The sequence below is a fragment of the Neodiprion virginianus genome, chromosome 1 (assembly GCF_021901495.1).
Source record: "Neodiprion virginianus isolate iyNeoVirg1 chromosome 1, iyNeoVirg1.1, whole genome shotgun sequence".
NCBI classification, from domain to species: Eukaryota; Metazoa; Arthropoda; class Insecta; order Hymenoptera; family Diprionidae; genus Neodiprion; species Neodiprion virginianus.
Genome location: NC_060877.1, coordinates 27023672 through 27037859, shown reverse-complemented (window position 1 = coordinate 27037859; position 14188 = coordinate 27023672). Strand labels below are relative to the sequence as shown.

At 35.9% G+C, this 14188-nt stretch overlaps 2 protein-coding genes across 4 annotated transcripts; one reads left to right on the top strand and one right to left on the bottom strand.

The window, feature by feature from the left end:
* Window positions 1–490: 490 nt before the first annotated feature.
* Window positions 491–6329, bottom strand: LOC124310154 (protein smoothened). The gene is made up of 8 exons (XM_046773864.1): window positions 6192–6329; window positions 5269–5580; window positions 4446–4886; window positions 4138–4310; window positions 3171–3511; window positions 2755–2956; window positions 2428–2601; window positions 491–2228 (listed from the first exon to the last, which is right to left on the bottom strand). Exons 2-8 carry the CDS (start codon window positions 5578–5580, stop codon window positions 941–943), a joined length of 2931 nt encoding a protein of 976 aa, XP_046629820.1. The 5' UTR covers window positions 6192–6329; the 3' UTR covers window positions 491–940.
* Window positions 6330–7078: 749 nt separating this feature from the next.
* Window positions 7079–13867, top strand: LOC124310156 (dyslexia-associated protein KIAA0319). 3 transcript variants are annotated; one of them, XM_046773866.1, is made up of 16 exons: window positions 7120–7217; window positions 7406–7614; window positions 8005–8445; window positions 8533–8705; window positions 8787–9161; window positions 9365–9590; window positions 9720–10093; window positions 10173–10284; window positions 10481–10629; window positions 11062–11252; window positions 11520–11619; window positions 11706–12026; window positions 12220–12321; window positions 12530–12715; window positions 13018–13189; window positions 13303–13867. In XM_046773866.1, exons 3-15 carry the CDS (start codon window positions 8015–8017, stop codon window positions 13167–13169), a joined length of 2892 nt encoding a protein of 963 aa, XP_046629822.1. In that variant the 5' UTR covers window positions 7120–7217; window positions 7406–7614; window positions 8005–8014; the 3' UTR covers window positions 13170–13189; window positions 13303–13867. The 3 variants fall into 3 exon arrangements, with proteins under 3 accessions (XP_046629821.1, XP_046629822.1, XP_046629823.1); XM_046773865.1 differs by lacking the exon at window positions 7406–7614 and having other exon boundaries at window positions 7079–7217; XM_046773867.1 differs by lacking the exons at window positions 7120–7217; window positions 7406–7614 and adding an exon at window positions 7254–7346.
* The last annotated feature ends 321 nt before the right edge of the window (window positions 13868–14188 follow it).

Genomic DNA, 14188 nt, shown 5'->3' with positions numbered 1-14188 from the left:
GTTTCGAATTGTGAGACATTGAGTAATATAATACACAATGGGATGGGTGGTTTTTTGCACTTTATTATTGTAAACGAAAAAAATTGAACATGACATTATGATAGTAGCCATGCTATGTATAATAAAACTTAATACTTAAAAAAGCTGATATACTGATTACCTGTATAAGAATTGGAGTCAATCTATAACACAATTAACTATCGAAAACAATATTGATCTCGGATACTTGTTCCCAACAAAGTACGATCAATATTGCTCCAACAAGTTGGAACGTTATGCACTCAGTCAGTCTTTCTTTGAGAATAAAAAAAATGTTAAATATGTAAAAAGAATTTGTTTGCCTCCATATTTTGCCAACTTCTGGCATGCATCTTAAATCATACCTTAATTAAATGTCAACAAGATTATGTAAAATGGCGTACGTGGATGCTCGTAATAGATACAGTGATCATTCACAGTTGACGTCTTCAACTACTGTAAATTCATAGCTTACATGAAAGTTGAAAAAAGTAAATTAAGGGCACATCATGATACTATAAATTATGACGAAATATAACAAGTGCTGAGTACGTACAATTAAATCATCTGATTTCAGATGAATAAATTGTGACGGTTAGTTGTATAATGTTCAGTAATCATGCTTATTGAGTATCACAATTATTTGCTTTACAAAGTTGGTCAATTTCTCGAAATACATTTCCCGACATTGAACAGAGTTAAAATATATTTATTACTTAGCTGGATTTATTTTTTATCCTAATATAATGTTATTACGTTAAAAGAGTTTTCACGATTGCAAGTATAGATCTCAACAGTACTCGGCTTTACCTGAAACATAGCTTAGATTTGTTGAACACGCGAGTACGTATGTTGACTCCACACTACCTGACACTAAACCGGCTTAAAACACATTTCAATTTTCATGTATGACTAAACAACTCTACCTGATGTCAGAAGATTTACGATTAGCTGTTTTGTTGAGTTGTGGGGAAATCTGTGTCCCTTTAGAGCTACAATTTCTACTGTTAATTATTTCATCAATACTTTGCTTTAATTCCTCCATCTCTAAAATATCAAGAGGGAGAGAAGTTTGTGTAGCCATCTCTCTGGCATTGGATTGAATGTTTGCATCATCATTTTGACGCTTTGTTAACTTCGTTTTCGAATCGTCAGATTGTATGAGTCGAGAGAGCTCCGGACAGAAAGATGTCAAACTCGATACCAAGTCACCTTTTCTGTACATATCTTTGAGCTCTACTTCCATGTCTTTTACTTTCAGTTCTTTACGTCGACCACTACTGTCATGAATATAGCTCTTTGTACTATTGTTACTTGACTTACTTTTACTTCGCTCGGGAGGTTCTTCAACAGATATCATTTTCGTATTTTCTTCAGCATGGCTGTCTTCGCTCTCACTGTCCTGCTCTTCTTTATCCACATTACAGGCTTCCACATCAATGTCTTTACGTGGATTAATACGCGAACCTTTCTCTTCACTGCTCAAGTTTTCGTCACTCTCACTTTGTCCTGGGAATAAAAACGGCAATATCATGCCTGCGTTTTTACCATCTAGCATTTTTGAATTTATGGCTTGCCCATCCAGGCCAGCACTGGCAGATCTTCTTTTCATGTTTGGCATTTGTAAGGGCGGAATGTTGGGATTCCCTCCAATAGTCAAAGCTGAAAGAATCTGGGCTCCCAGTTCGCTCTCCTGTGATGTTGTACTACCTCTTCGAAAAATTGGTTTAACTTTTCCAGATCTTGTCTTGTTGAAATCGCGCCTCCTACGTTTTCCTCGCCTGCTACGAGAATTACCAGGTAACGTAGTGGAAGCTACTTTTCTAGTTGTCTTAAGTTCTGCTATTTGTACAGAGATTTGGGAATCCAATGAATTTCTTCGGGACTCTACAGACACACGACGAACGCTAAAACTAATTTCTGAGTCAACGGAATTCCGTCGGTTGCTCGATACAGATCCTGTTGTTACACCAACTAAAGCACCCCTTCTTGTCACCAGCTTTGGTAATGCAGCTGCCCACGTTGAACTGAAATCTTGAGAGGCTACTGAATTTAGTTCAAAATTTAGACCAACTGGATCTTCATGTGTGTTGTGGAAGCTTATAGATAATCGTCCAGCATTTTTAAATGTATTTCTCTTTTCATAGGCTTGAGCAATTGCTTTGTACTTTTTTGGTATAATTTGTTCTTCTGCCTCACAGTTGAAAGTTCTGTAATGATGAACAGATTCGAAGTAAGTAAATCAATATTCTTACGTAATCTGTGAAAGTGCATACTGGTGAAGAATTCTCAATAACTCTTGTCATTCATTCGAAATGAATTTACTTTATCAACTTTCAACATAAAACTTAGTATTTGCACAATATCAATTTACTTATAGCTGCCATATCTTGGGGAATTTGTTCTCACCGTCTAAGAAATCTTTTCCAGGTATCCACAGTTGATCCCGTCCAAACCCAAGAAGACATTAAAACACCAGCAAAGAATGGCGATAATAAATGTAATTGAAGCTTGGCCGCGCTGGGTCTTGATGTCATTTTACATTCTGATACTCCTGCGGTATATTTCGTTGTAATAGTGCAGCTAAGCATAAAATTGGTATTCATTAAAAAAATTATATATTTACTATTGTCTAGTATTTTGTAGCAATATAGTGATAGTGGTCATACAAAAGTACTCTTTAAAAACAATTATTAACAAAAAATTCACAATAATTATGCATATCCAAACGCTTACATCATATAATCTCGGAAGCTTTGTTTCCATTCCCACGAGTGTTGGAATTCATGGATGTGACAATAAAATGTTACTATTACTGCCACAAAGGTAAATATCGAAAATAATCCCAATCTCACAATTGTTTCTCGAATTTTGGAGCTAGCTCGCTTAGATATTACTTCCTGACTGCTTATCTTCAGATGAATTAACGTTATCAATCCTGAAACAGGAGAAACTTTTGAGAAACTGATTTTTCGAATCAATTAGAAAATTAGTTTATCCAAGTTGTAGAATCATCAATTGACAGATATACGAATCTTGCAACATACTTACTCTTTGAGTATGAGTGGAAGAAAGCATAAAAATAGAATGGTATAATTAGATTATGAATTAGTGCATTGTACTGAAAACAAAAGCAGTTCAAAATAATATACCTCTTGATAAGAAATATCCTCCAACAAGTAGTACAATGCAAATAGGTCCCAATAAAAACCACGCTCTCACAGCGTGATTTGCATAGCCCACAAAACATATTCCAGTAACACTGTTTCCATCTATTTCTCCCAGAGCCATAATTGTGACTGTCAATACAAGCGGAAGACACCAAGCGATGAGATGAAAATAAGCTCCTTTTTTATCAATTCTGTCCTGGATCTTTCCAAGAGCTTGAAAACTCATATGCCATGCGTACGTAAAAATAACAAACCAAACCATAGCTGCCATCAGAAAATAGTAAATGAGAACAAATACCACCACGCAGGATAAGTTCTCACCGCTGCAAAACATATTCGTTGTGTGATTAATTTGATTAAAATTTCTGAATCAAGTTTGCTTCATTTGCAAAATGATTTCAATATTGGTACATAAAAATAAAATTACAATCTACTCGTAACACAAATAAAGATATCATAATGGCTTGAAGGCAATTTTTATTGCAGTAGACTTTAATTAATAAGTATTCTAGTCAGACACTCAGTTTATCATTTGTAGAACCAAATCAACCATGTGTTGTGACATACACATGTATCCTATCAATTTAAAGTACTTGATTAGTTATTCAGTATAGCCTAGCAAGGAAACTGTTTCTGAACGTAAGCAATACGTGATTTCCAAGGAGAAAAACTACATGTATTTGTTACCAAGTAATATTAGTGTAGTATATTCCCTGGCACGCACTCACTTAGGTATACAAACACAAAGTATTATGAGTTTATTGTTCATACAAGGAATAAGGGGTTATAAATAAGCGCAATTATTCGCATTGCTATAGTAAAATACTGATTCAGTAGGGCATTATTTATACATCTAGCGTACTTAAGGCCCGTCGAAAAATCAGTAAGAAACAATGCAATTAATCTTATTCTTTGCAGAAGCTCATTTTCAACTTAAATTTATATGTACCTTGGTTCACTCATTCTTAAAGTGCCATCTTTCCGGCAAACAATAACATCTCTGCTACCAGGACCGAACTGTGCCAGCCACCCTACACACGATACCATGAAACAGCTGTTGATGTAGAATATTACTAAAGCTGGGTATTTGTTAGCACTCCTCCAGTCAATCAAAAATGTGACCTAAACATAACGAACAACTTCTGATGAATTTTCATTGATCGAAACTCACAATTCATAACTAAAGCTTGATATATACTTATAGTTCAATGCAACTATTCAAAGGGCTAAGTTCATTATCGCAATCTACTAACTTACCACGGTAAACAAATTGAACAGTAGGCAGGTTGCAGCAGCCCATGCGACAAAGGAATGGATTTGACGCTGTTCGTCCGGTGTGAAAAGTGGATCGCTGCACTGAGTGCCGCAGCCTTCAATACCGTCGAAAATTGATAGTGAATTGTCTGTATGTATAAGTGGCTTCAGGCATTTACCGGAAGTGTTGAATTTCAAGTCTCTGACATCGTTTTTACACATTTTTGGAAAAAGTTCTGCATTTTCACATCTAATGAAACTTGGCCAGATTGTGTGATTAAACAATAAACGGCATGGGCCAGAGACCATTTTGCACTTCTCTTGCGAAGGCAAATCTACAATGCCATTGATGCATTTTGGCATAAAGATTGAACACAAAAATGGTTGAACTACTGCCCAGCATTTTGGAATGTGCATAAGACCACGGAATTGGTTCAAGTTCTCCTGTGAAGATGAATTCAAAATACATAGATCCAATTAGTTAATTTGAAACCAGTTAAACGTACACAGTGAAATACATAGAGTAACAGTTAATAGAATTCAGAGTATTTTAAAGTCTTGAAATAAATCACCTATGATTCGGTTTTAAAAAAATTACATCATATAATAGAAGTAAATTAAATCTCAAGATTACCATCAATACCAAAGCTATTCTTAGCACTAATAGAACTGTTTTTCAAGTATTGCTCCCGAACAGAATCACAATAACCCGTTATAATTGGAACAGGTTTTTGACAGGTCAGGCACTGAGTTCACGAGGTATTCAGTATAAATTTTCCAAAATGCATGCTTCATTATCATTAATATACATATGTACAATAATAACCTGTATACTTCCTTCTAAGGTAGAATCAGGGATGAGGTCTAACGTAGTAGTTGAATACGTCAATCTAGTACCCATGCACAAAGTATTGTTGCTGATATCAATACACTTTGCCGCTTTTCTACAATTTGCAGACTCTGCACTTGTATATCCATCCATCAAGAAACTCTGGTCTTCATGTCTGAGCCCTGACCTTCCAATCTCTATTCCATTCCAGGTTTCATTATTACCATTGGCAACAGACAAAAAGTTTCGGCTTAGTTCTGATCCAACTCCATAGAATACTGCCATTATCAAAAAGGCAAGCTGGAGCATCTAATTACAGAGAATGCTACACTTGTAGTCTTGTTTTTAATGCACGTATACAATATACATATATTCTTTCCTAGAAAGCAAGTTCAAGTAAAATAGACTAAAGTGAGACTATCATCTTGCGTTATTTTACTGATAGTAAAATAAATCTCATAATCAGTAGCCAGTTTCTCAGGTCTATCTGGAAAAACCAATCTTTTTACTACAAGCTGATCTTGTACCTATTGACGAAATGTTGCTGTATATTCATTTCAATAATGATTTTTCAAAGGTATAAGTACCAATAATTCATGTGTGCAAGTTTGAGTACTATGTTGAGGATGATGTTTACAATTAAAATGCATGGATGCTTATCAGGATGCCAGGTTCTGACCATTCTAATTTAACATTTACCATTAAAAAAATGATCAGAATCTGACAACCCAAATATGTGTATACACGCGAAGGAGAAATAATATTGTTATAATAAATAATATTTTTATGGAAAATTGGACTTACTGCACACAGTGCACACCACTTTATCCTCAAATACCATTAATTATAAAGCTCCAAGAGGAAGTAAAAATTTTTAATTACTTAAAAATAACCGGGATGTGTAATTAACGATTACGTACCTTGATATCGAATACTCCTTGACCAAGGTAAGTAATTATCAGCCAATCTTTCCACGACAACCTCTGACATTTGTCCGATTTGTCATCAGAGCGTCGCCGAGAAGCGTCTTTTCAGACAAAGCGATCCGCATGCAATCGTGCCCGCAACGCATTCTATAGCTGACGACGCCGGGCGGCGGGTAGTCGGGTATGCCGGACGAAGGACCACACGCACGTTGCTCCCTGCCCCCGCGACCACCCCCCGATCCGGGTACCTCGGGACCACCCACGACGTCAAGATCCTCCATTCAGTCGGCGATAAGTTGCTACCAGGAAGGAAGAGGGGAGGAGACCTAACTCTTTCCCATGGAGACTACACAATGGGCAAGAACTCAAGTAGGTGAATTGACTAAACTTATCACAGTAATCGTTTACATTAGGTTTATTTTTTGTACCGAAGTGTCATTGGTTGCAGGGATGCTCAAGCCGACTGATCGATGATCTTGCAATGTAATTCGTAGAAAGTTTCCACTACCACCCCATACTCCCTGCACTGCCTTCGGTGCATACGGAACACCAGTGTCATCTTAATTCAGGCTGCTACTTGATTACATGGAGTTCGTGCTCCTTGTGTAGTTTCCATACTCTTTCCGAAGGCAAAGCTGGGACACATCTAAACGTCTTCAGTGGTCTTCAGTTCATCGTAACGCATCCAAAGACCGAGCCCTTGCCGTGCCCGTGAGTCGTCAGCGTCAGCGCATAAGTCTTTTACCGACATCTTGCGATAAGTTATGGAAACATCACTCTGTAAAACACCACGGAGCTAGGATTGGTTATCTCATGCACCATTTCTACGCCATGCCAGTAGCAGCCCAGTGCAGACGGCATCGCACACCTGTCAAAGCAGACGAAGTCGTGAATTTAGTCCACTGATATCAAAGAGAAGGAAGGATTGGAGAACTGTCAGATCCGATTTTTTTAATGGTTTCATTGGCGTTGAATTTAGCCTTGAAGATCTGACTCATGAATGGTGAATTTGCGTTACAGGTGAGTAAGCAAAAGTTTTAAAGTTTTTAGCAACGGCTGTCAGACCGATTCTCGTCAGAGAGGGCTGAGAAAGTGCGATAAGACCCGGATGCAGATTATTTATATACTGATAAAAACTTCCCGTTAAACGTACGTGAAACACATCTGGGGATTAAAGAAATAAGAGACATTATGTTAATTACCAGCAGGCTATTCTAATGTACTGATATTAGAATAATCCATAATGTGCCATATGCTGGTGATACTAACCTAACTTCGTATTGTACAAACGGTAGACGTCAAGTGTGTTATCGAAAGCGGCTTTACCAAGTATTTTTCATATTTTGCATTCCACTTTTGCGACTCTATATTCTTTATATTCACCAGCTTATTTCTCTGTTTCGACAATGTACCGGCGGTAAGTGTCTGATAAAAGATATACCTCTTTTTTTAACTTTACACTTATGTAGTATTTTTCTTTGGTTATACTCAAATCACACTGAATATAGCTTGATTATCACATGAATAAATCCGTAATATGCTAGTAACACTTTGCTCATGACATAGTGTATGCAGTAAATAGACATTGAAAATTTTGAAGTAAAGATAATCTGTAAAATTGAATTTTTATCTCTCGAACGTCAACCACTCATGCGTCAATACAGAGTGTTCATTTCTCACATATTCCTACATTTATGCAATATGATATTATTAAAATAATACTCAAGATGACGTAATTATACTAATAACAATAACCAATAACCCAATTTGAAGAAATCTATCCTCCTTTTTTTTTCCAATTTCGCAGCTATTGAACAATGAAATCCCTAATCCACACACTGTCTCTTCTCCTGTGCCTGCAAATCACGACAAGCCAATTTTCTAAGTTTTCTAAATTTTCCAAGTTTTCACTTGGGAATTGGCAACGAATGTGTCCCGATATGTATCCATACGAATACAAAGGCTTTGCTCCAATGGGAAACTACAGTGCAGGAACGTTTACGGAGATGAGTTCATTTACAAGTATCGTCCATTGCGTGACTGAATGTTGCCATGATCTGACTTGCAACGTTATTTTGATGCATAATAATACTTGCTATCATGTATTATGTAGAAGCAATAAACTCTGTGCTCCGCTATATCGGCCTGACAAAGCTGATAGCTATATTCCACCAACTATGGTATTAATCAGACCTGTAGAAGGAGATGGCCCATGGGCAAATTGGGTCGAAGATAACGAGGATACCAGGTACGTACAATTTAGTTCGCATTTAATTTTTTTACATAATATTTCTCAGATACGACTAAATGTAATACAACTATAAATTTCATTCAGTGCTTTGCTGATGGCTGCTGCCGATCAAAATGATTATACATATAGATCTGACATTAACACCGAGTGTTCATTTGATTTGCAAGAATGTGGAGAGAATGAGGTTTGTGTAACTGGTGACAAGTCTCAAAATGGATTCTGTCAGTGTATTGATAATTACAAGAGAACATTGCAAGGTAATTATTCAAGAACCATGTTAAAATTTAACCTACTTTGTAACACCATAAATTGTAACCACATTTTTTCTAATTTTAAAGGAATTTGCAAACCAACGGATGAGCTCAATGGTCTCAGGCAGACAGTTACCTCAGATGTCACACAGGAGTCAAGCACATCGGTGAAACCTCCATTAAAAAAACTATCAGTATCAGCTGTATCTAAGGAAGTTCAACTCCCAGAAAATGAGGCCACATTAACAGCATATACCTACCCGGCAGAACAAGGGAACGAGCATTATAATTATGTTTGGAGTTTATTAAGTCAACCAGAAGGGCCACCTGGAACTATAATGGATCAAAATCGTGTCACAGTAAAGCTTAGCCATCTTTCCGAGGGCTTATATATGTTCAAAGTCGTTGTTAGCAGTCCTAATGCCTATGGAGAAGCATATGCAAATGTCAGCGTTCTACCACGTAAGTATCATAATGCTACCTTTTGCATTGATTTACCTGGCATGTCATTGATAATTTGACGAATGATCCAACTGAGTACATGATCTTGACGTGATTTCTAATGAAACTACTGTAATGTCAAATTGCAGTATGTAGGTTCATACATTTTACTGATCAACTAACATGTATTCTCTGACTGAGTTATCAATCTTCTGCATTTGTAGCCAAACGAGTAAATCAGGCACCAATTGCTGTAATATCACCGGAATCCCAAGTAGTGAAGTTACCTAATACGGGAGCTGTGTTAGATGGATCGGCAAGTACGGACGACGACAAAGTGATTTCACATCACTGGGAGTTGCAGAAGGGTCCAATTGGTTATCAACCAGAACTTTTAGATACCCCTACACTTCAGTTGAACAATCTGATTGCAGGAAACTATACTTTCAAGTATGTATTTTTCTTAACATTATTTGTAAGGCGTTGAGAAATGTTAATTAAAATGTTGACCTTCTTTTTTTTTTTGTTTTATTTTTAATTGAAAATATTTACCACAGCATTAATTTCTCTATTTTTTAGATTAACAGTTGAAGACTCTGATCATGTAACAAACTTTACAACAGCTAACATAACAGTATTAAAGGTGATTGATTATCCTCCAAGCGCAAATGCTGGCGAGGATATTATAATCTATTTACCTCAGAATACTATTACTCTGAATGGTAATTTGAGTACGGATGATAGAGGCATTGCCAGTTGGGAATGGACCAAAAGTCAATCAGACCAAAACAAAGCTGTTGATATGCAGAACACTCGAACGCCGTACTTACAATTATCGAATCTAGAGGAGGGAAGATATACCTTTGTTTTGAAGGTAATGGATGATTCGGAACAATCCTCGACGGCCGAAGTTCATGTTTTTGTAAAAGCACCAACTAACAAACCGCCTAATGGTGAGTAACAGGCAATTCTTGTGTTGTAATTGAGCTACCGTATGGCTTTTTAAAACATTGTCCACATTCGAAATTTTAGCCGATGCTGGGGAAGATATAATTATTGCTTTACCAGAGACTCACACAAGACTTAATGGCAGCAAAAGTAAAGATGACGTCAAAATAACGTCCTATCTCTGGGAGCAAGTGAGGTGGGTTTACACCTAATAATTTTATTCATTTTTCAACCATATGACACAATTTCATGATTTTACCATTACAAATACTAATTTCGTATTGAGACATTGAATACTTGAGAATACTTAATATGGTACATTTTTTTTTTTACTTAGAACCATTATGTATACCACATATATTTCACCTTGACTTATATCCATTTCCAAATAGTGGGCCTAGCAAAGCAGTGATAGTTGCTACTAACGAGTCCGTTACTAATGTGACTGGATTAACTAAAGGAGAATACGTTTTTAAACTGATTATAGTTGATGATAATGGGAATAAAAATTCAGACACTGTAAAAGTTACAGTAACACAAAGTGAGTATATTATATACTAGAACTACTTGCTCTACTTGCACTATCTTACACTTACGTAGTCTTCAATGAATCATAATATCTAAATGTGGCTACTTACGGCTTGGCCTCTCATTGAGGACTCGTACCAATGAGTGTCAAAAGAAATTTGCATTTACTAAATTGTTAAGATCTAGTGTAAAAATCACGAAAATAGCCACCACCCCTCTGACACACAATAATTCCTGCGGTCCTCGAAATGTCGCGGGCTGCTGATAGCGCTGGTAGTCAAGTGGCTCATATAGTCAATTGGGCTCACAACTATCAGCGTCACATAATATAGGTATACGCGATGGGACACGATGGCGACATTACCTGACCATATTTTCGTAGTAGGACAGCTGTGAGTGTCACCTCCCCGATAGTCACTTAGCATCACCCATTTAAAAATTTCAGATAAAAACGCACCACCAAAAGCTAATGCTGGTGGTGATCAAGTACTTGTAGAACCTGTGAACATAATAGTAATTAACGGATCTCAATCTAGCGATGACCTAAGGGTTGGCCAATGGTTATGGACACGAGATCCATCGAGTCTTGCAATCGGTACTGTGCTTGAGGGAAGTGATAAATCACCAATTTTAATGGTGAGTTTTGTTATTTCATTTATGAAATACAATATGTTACACCAAATGTTTTTGTATGCTTTTGATTTTTTTTTATGCTTTTATGTATTTATGTTTTTGTATGTACCATACATGGTCAGGTATCGAACAGTCCAATTCCTGTTAAAACTTCAAACTACCGAACTCAATCAGTTGATCCAAATGCGATAGTAATGCTTTTGGATTATATCTTTAATTATGCAATATTCAATACTCTTTTAATTTTCTCTACTTTCGCAATTCCCCCAGCTATCCGACGTTGTTCCTGGTAGATATGTTTTTCGTTTGAAAGTGTCCGATGATCAAGGCTTGAGCAGCGAAGATACTGTTTCAGTGATTGTAAAACCAGGTAAAGAGAATGATATCTCGAATTGTTTCCAAACATGCGTATGAAACTGATTTTCTTAATAGAACATTGTTTCTTTGATGTTGCAGATACCCGCTTACTGAATTTGGTTGAATTAACTCTAAATATTGAGGCACGACTCCTTACAAAATCACAGAACGATTCTTTGGTAGTAAAACTACAAATGTTACTCCATGATGAAGCTAACATTGTTGTGCGCAATATAAGAGCAGAACCTCGTACCGGCAGAGCTGTTTTAGTGTTTTATGTAAATAAAGATGGAGGAAAGTCATTGATGCCTGGACCAGAAGTTGTTCAAAGATTAAAAGAAAAGTTGAGGCAAGACTCTGGCCTTCTGCAACTATCAGTAGCCAGTGTAGAAACCGCTGTTTGTCAAAACAAATGCTCAGGTACAGAAATCTTGTATTAAGAAAATGGTTGATTATAGATTAGTATTACATCAGATGATGTAATGGTCATGGAAAAGTAATTAAAAATTACATCAATACTAATATTCTAATCTTAGAATATACTTTCATTATAACATAAGTTATATTAATTAATCTTCAGAGAATTAAGTTGAAAACGAAATTTCTAATATAGGACATGGTGTCTGCGATGAAGGAAGTAGGCAATGTCTGTGCGAAGCCTTCTGGATGCAGAATTTAATTCAAAAGTATTTTGGTAATGGTGAAGCTAATTGTGGTGAGTGAAAACACCGTTTGCAAGAATTTTGCATAACTTATTTTCATATGTTGAATAATGGTATACAATCAATGTAGAGAAGTATAATTGTTGAATTGGATGGAAAATAGAATTTATACTAAATTTATGTCACAAAGTCATTGATTATTAATATGCTCTCATATTAAGACTTTAGACATCTGTTAAATTATTTGGAAACATGTTACAGATTGGAGCATTTTATATGTTATAATAGCCCTACTTTCATTGGTTATATGCTGGGTGGGATGTATCTGGGGTTTGATATGTTTAATGCAACGATTATGCTTTGGTAAACGACGTGCCAGTCGAACTAAAAAAAAAACAGCACGTTACTCGCTTCTTCAAGGAGAACCTGAAGATGACCCAAGTACATGTAAGTAGTAGTATAAGAATCTCGACTTCATTAAGGCACGGCTAGAAATATTTTATATAGTTAATTTGTTATATAAAGTTATCCTCCAGAGTCACCTGATTGATATAAAGAAATGAGGGGGCTCTACCACTTACATATTCATGTCTGAATGTTCGTCAATGTCATATGTGCGGCATCGACACATTATTTCGCATCAAGATGAGGATTAAAGATTACCAAGAACGTTTATCTGTTTAAGATTTTATATAATTGTAATTAGACACTATTTTAATGTCATAATTATATTTGTTACATATTTGTAGATTCGACTCACAACAAAATAACGCCATCAGATTTTGATACAGATTCTGACGATGTATTGTTCGAAAGTCGTAAAGGAAAAGTCAGTACTCATCTTAGAAATGGTAAATCCCGAAATGGATTTCTGAAAGTAGGTCCTAGAGTGAAAACATGAGATCTTAACATCTGGCAATGGTAAGTTACTTAAATTGATGAAAAACTTCATGGTTAAAAAAAAAACATTGTCAATAATATACATGCAACTTAGCTTACATTAAACTATGTGTATGGTTTTCTGTCTGCCGTAGGCGCGGCCCAGTTGATTATTAAAATGTTAATAAATATTGATGAATTCCACCAAACAATACTAGTCAGCTATGCTATGGTAGAAGGCAATCAACGAACTCAAGCAGAGTAACGTTTTGTCAGGACTGACAGTTGAAAACGGGGTAATAATTTTGTGGTGTCCACATAATGTGGGAGACATACACGGCTCCTTTATTGTATTTTATAGACGTGATATACAAATAATATATTAATTATTATACATTTCAATTAAGAGCTTTTATTAAAATATAAAGATACGTTGAATGTTTCGAAAAGTGTGATCGATATAGAGATTTGGCACAATACATTGTGCAAAATTATACTAGTACTGATCAGAATATGAGTTCTAATTTATGTTGTGTTAACATATTCTACCAGTTAATACTGGTATACATACATTTAAGTTACAAGGAAATGAAGAATGTATTTATACAATATAGAATATGTAAAATAGAATTGCTTGTGGAGATTGAACATGTTTCCGTATCTAAAATAGATGATGACGCCAATCTATGTACCTGCAATATAAACACATCGAAACAGAGACTGGAAATTGACGGAGGCGTACATTTTTATCGGCAGTTGCTGTAGTAATATCTATATTTTCAATGTCATTCTAATGTCTACTCGCAGGCATCTCATCGGTCTCTAAATTCATGTATCATCTTAAAATTGATTTTCTAACAAATATGCGAGTTGTACCACGGGGTATGTTTGTTTCAGATTTCGCATAATCCCATATCCATTACGAGATTTTTATATAGCATCAAATTGTAAATGCGGCTGTGGTATTAAATGGATTAGAATTTTGGTGCAGATTATTAGTGCAATGATTTTATAGATATTATACAATTTTTTTTAGTTCTG

Bases quoted from the DNA above. Each gene is read 5' to 3' on its own strand.
- LOC124310154 (XM_046773864.1), bottom strand. From the start codon at position 5,580: ATGCTCCAGCTTGCCTTTTTGATAATGGCAGTATTCTATGGAGTTGGA. The intron at 4,311-4,445 runs GTAAGTTAGTAG...CGTTATGTTTAG, and splicing joins TGTTCAATTTGTTTACCGTG to GTCACATTTTTGATTGACTG. The intron at 2,602-2,754 runs GTAAGCGTTTGG...TTTTATGCTTAG, and splicing joins AGCTTCCGAGATTATATGAT to CTGCACTATTACAACGAAAT.
- LOC124310156 (XM_046773865.1), top strand. From the start codon at position 8,015: ATGAAATCCCTAATCCACACACTGTCTCTTCTCCTGTGCCTGCAAATC. The intron at 8,446-8,532 runs GTACGTACAATT...AATTTCATTCAG, and splicing joins GAAGATAACGAGGATACCAG to TGCTTTGCTGATGGCTGCTG. The intron at 12,027-12,219 runs GTACAGAAATCT...TTTCTAATATAG, and splicing joins TTGTCAAAACAAATGCTCAG to GACATGGTGTCTGCGATGAA.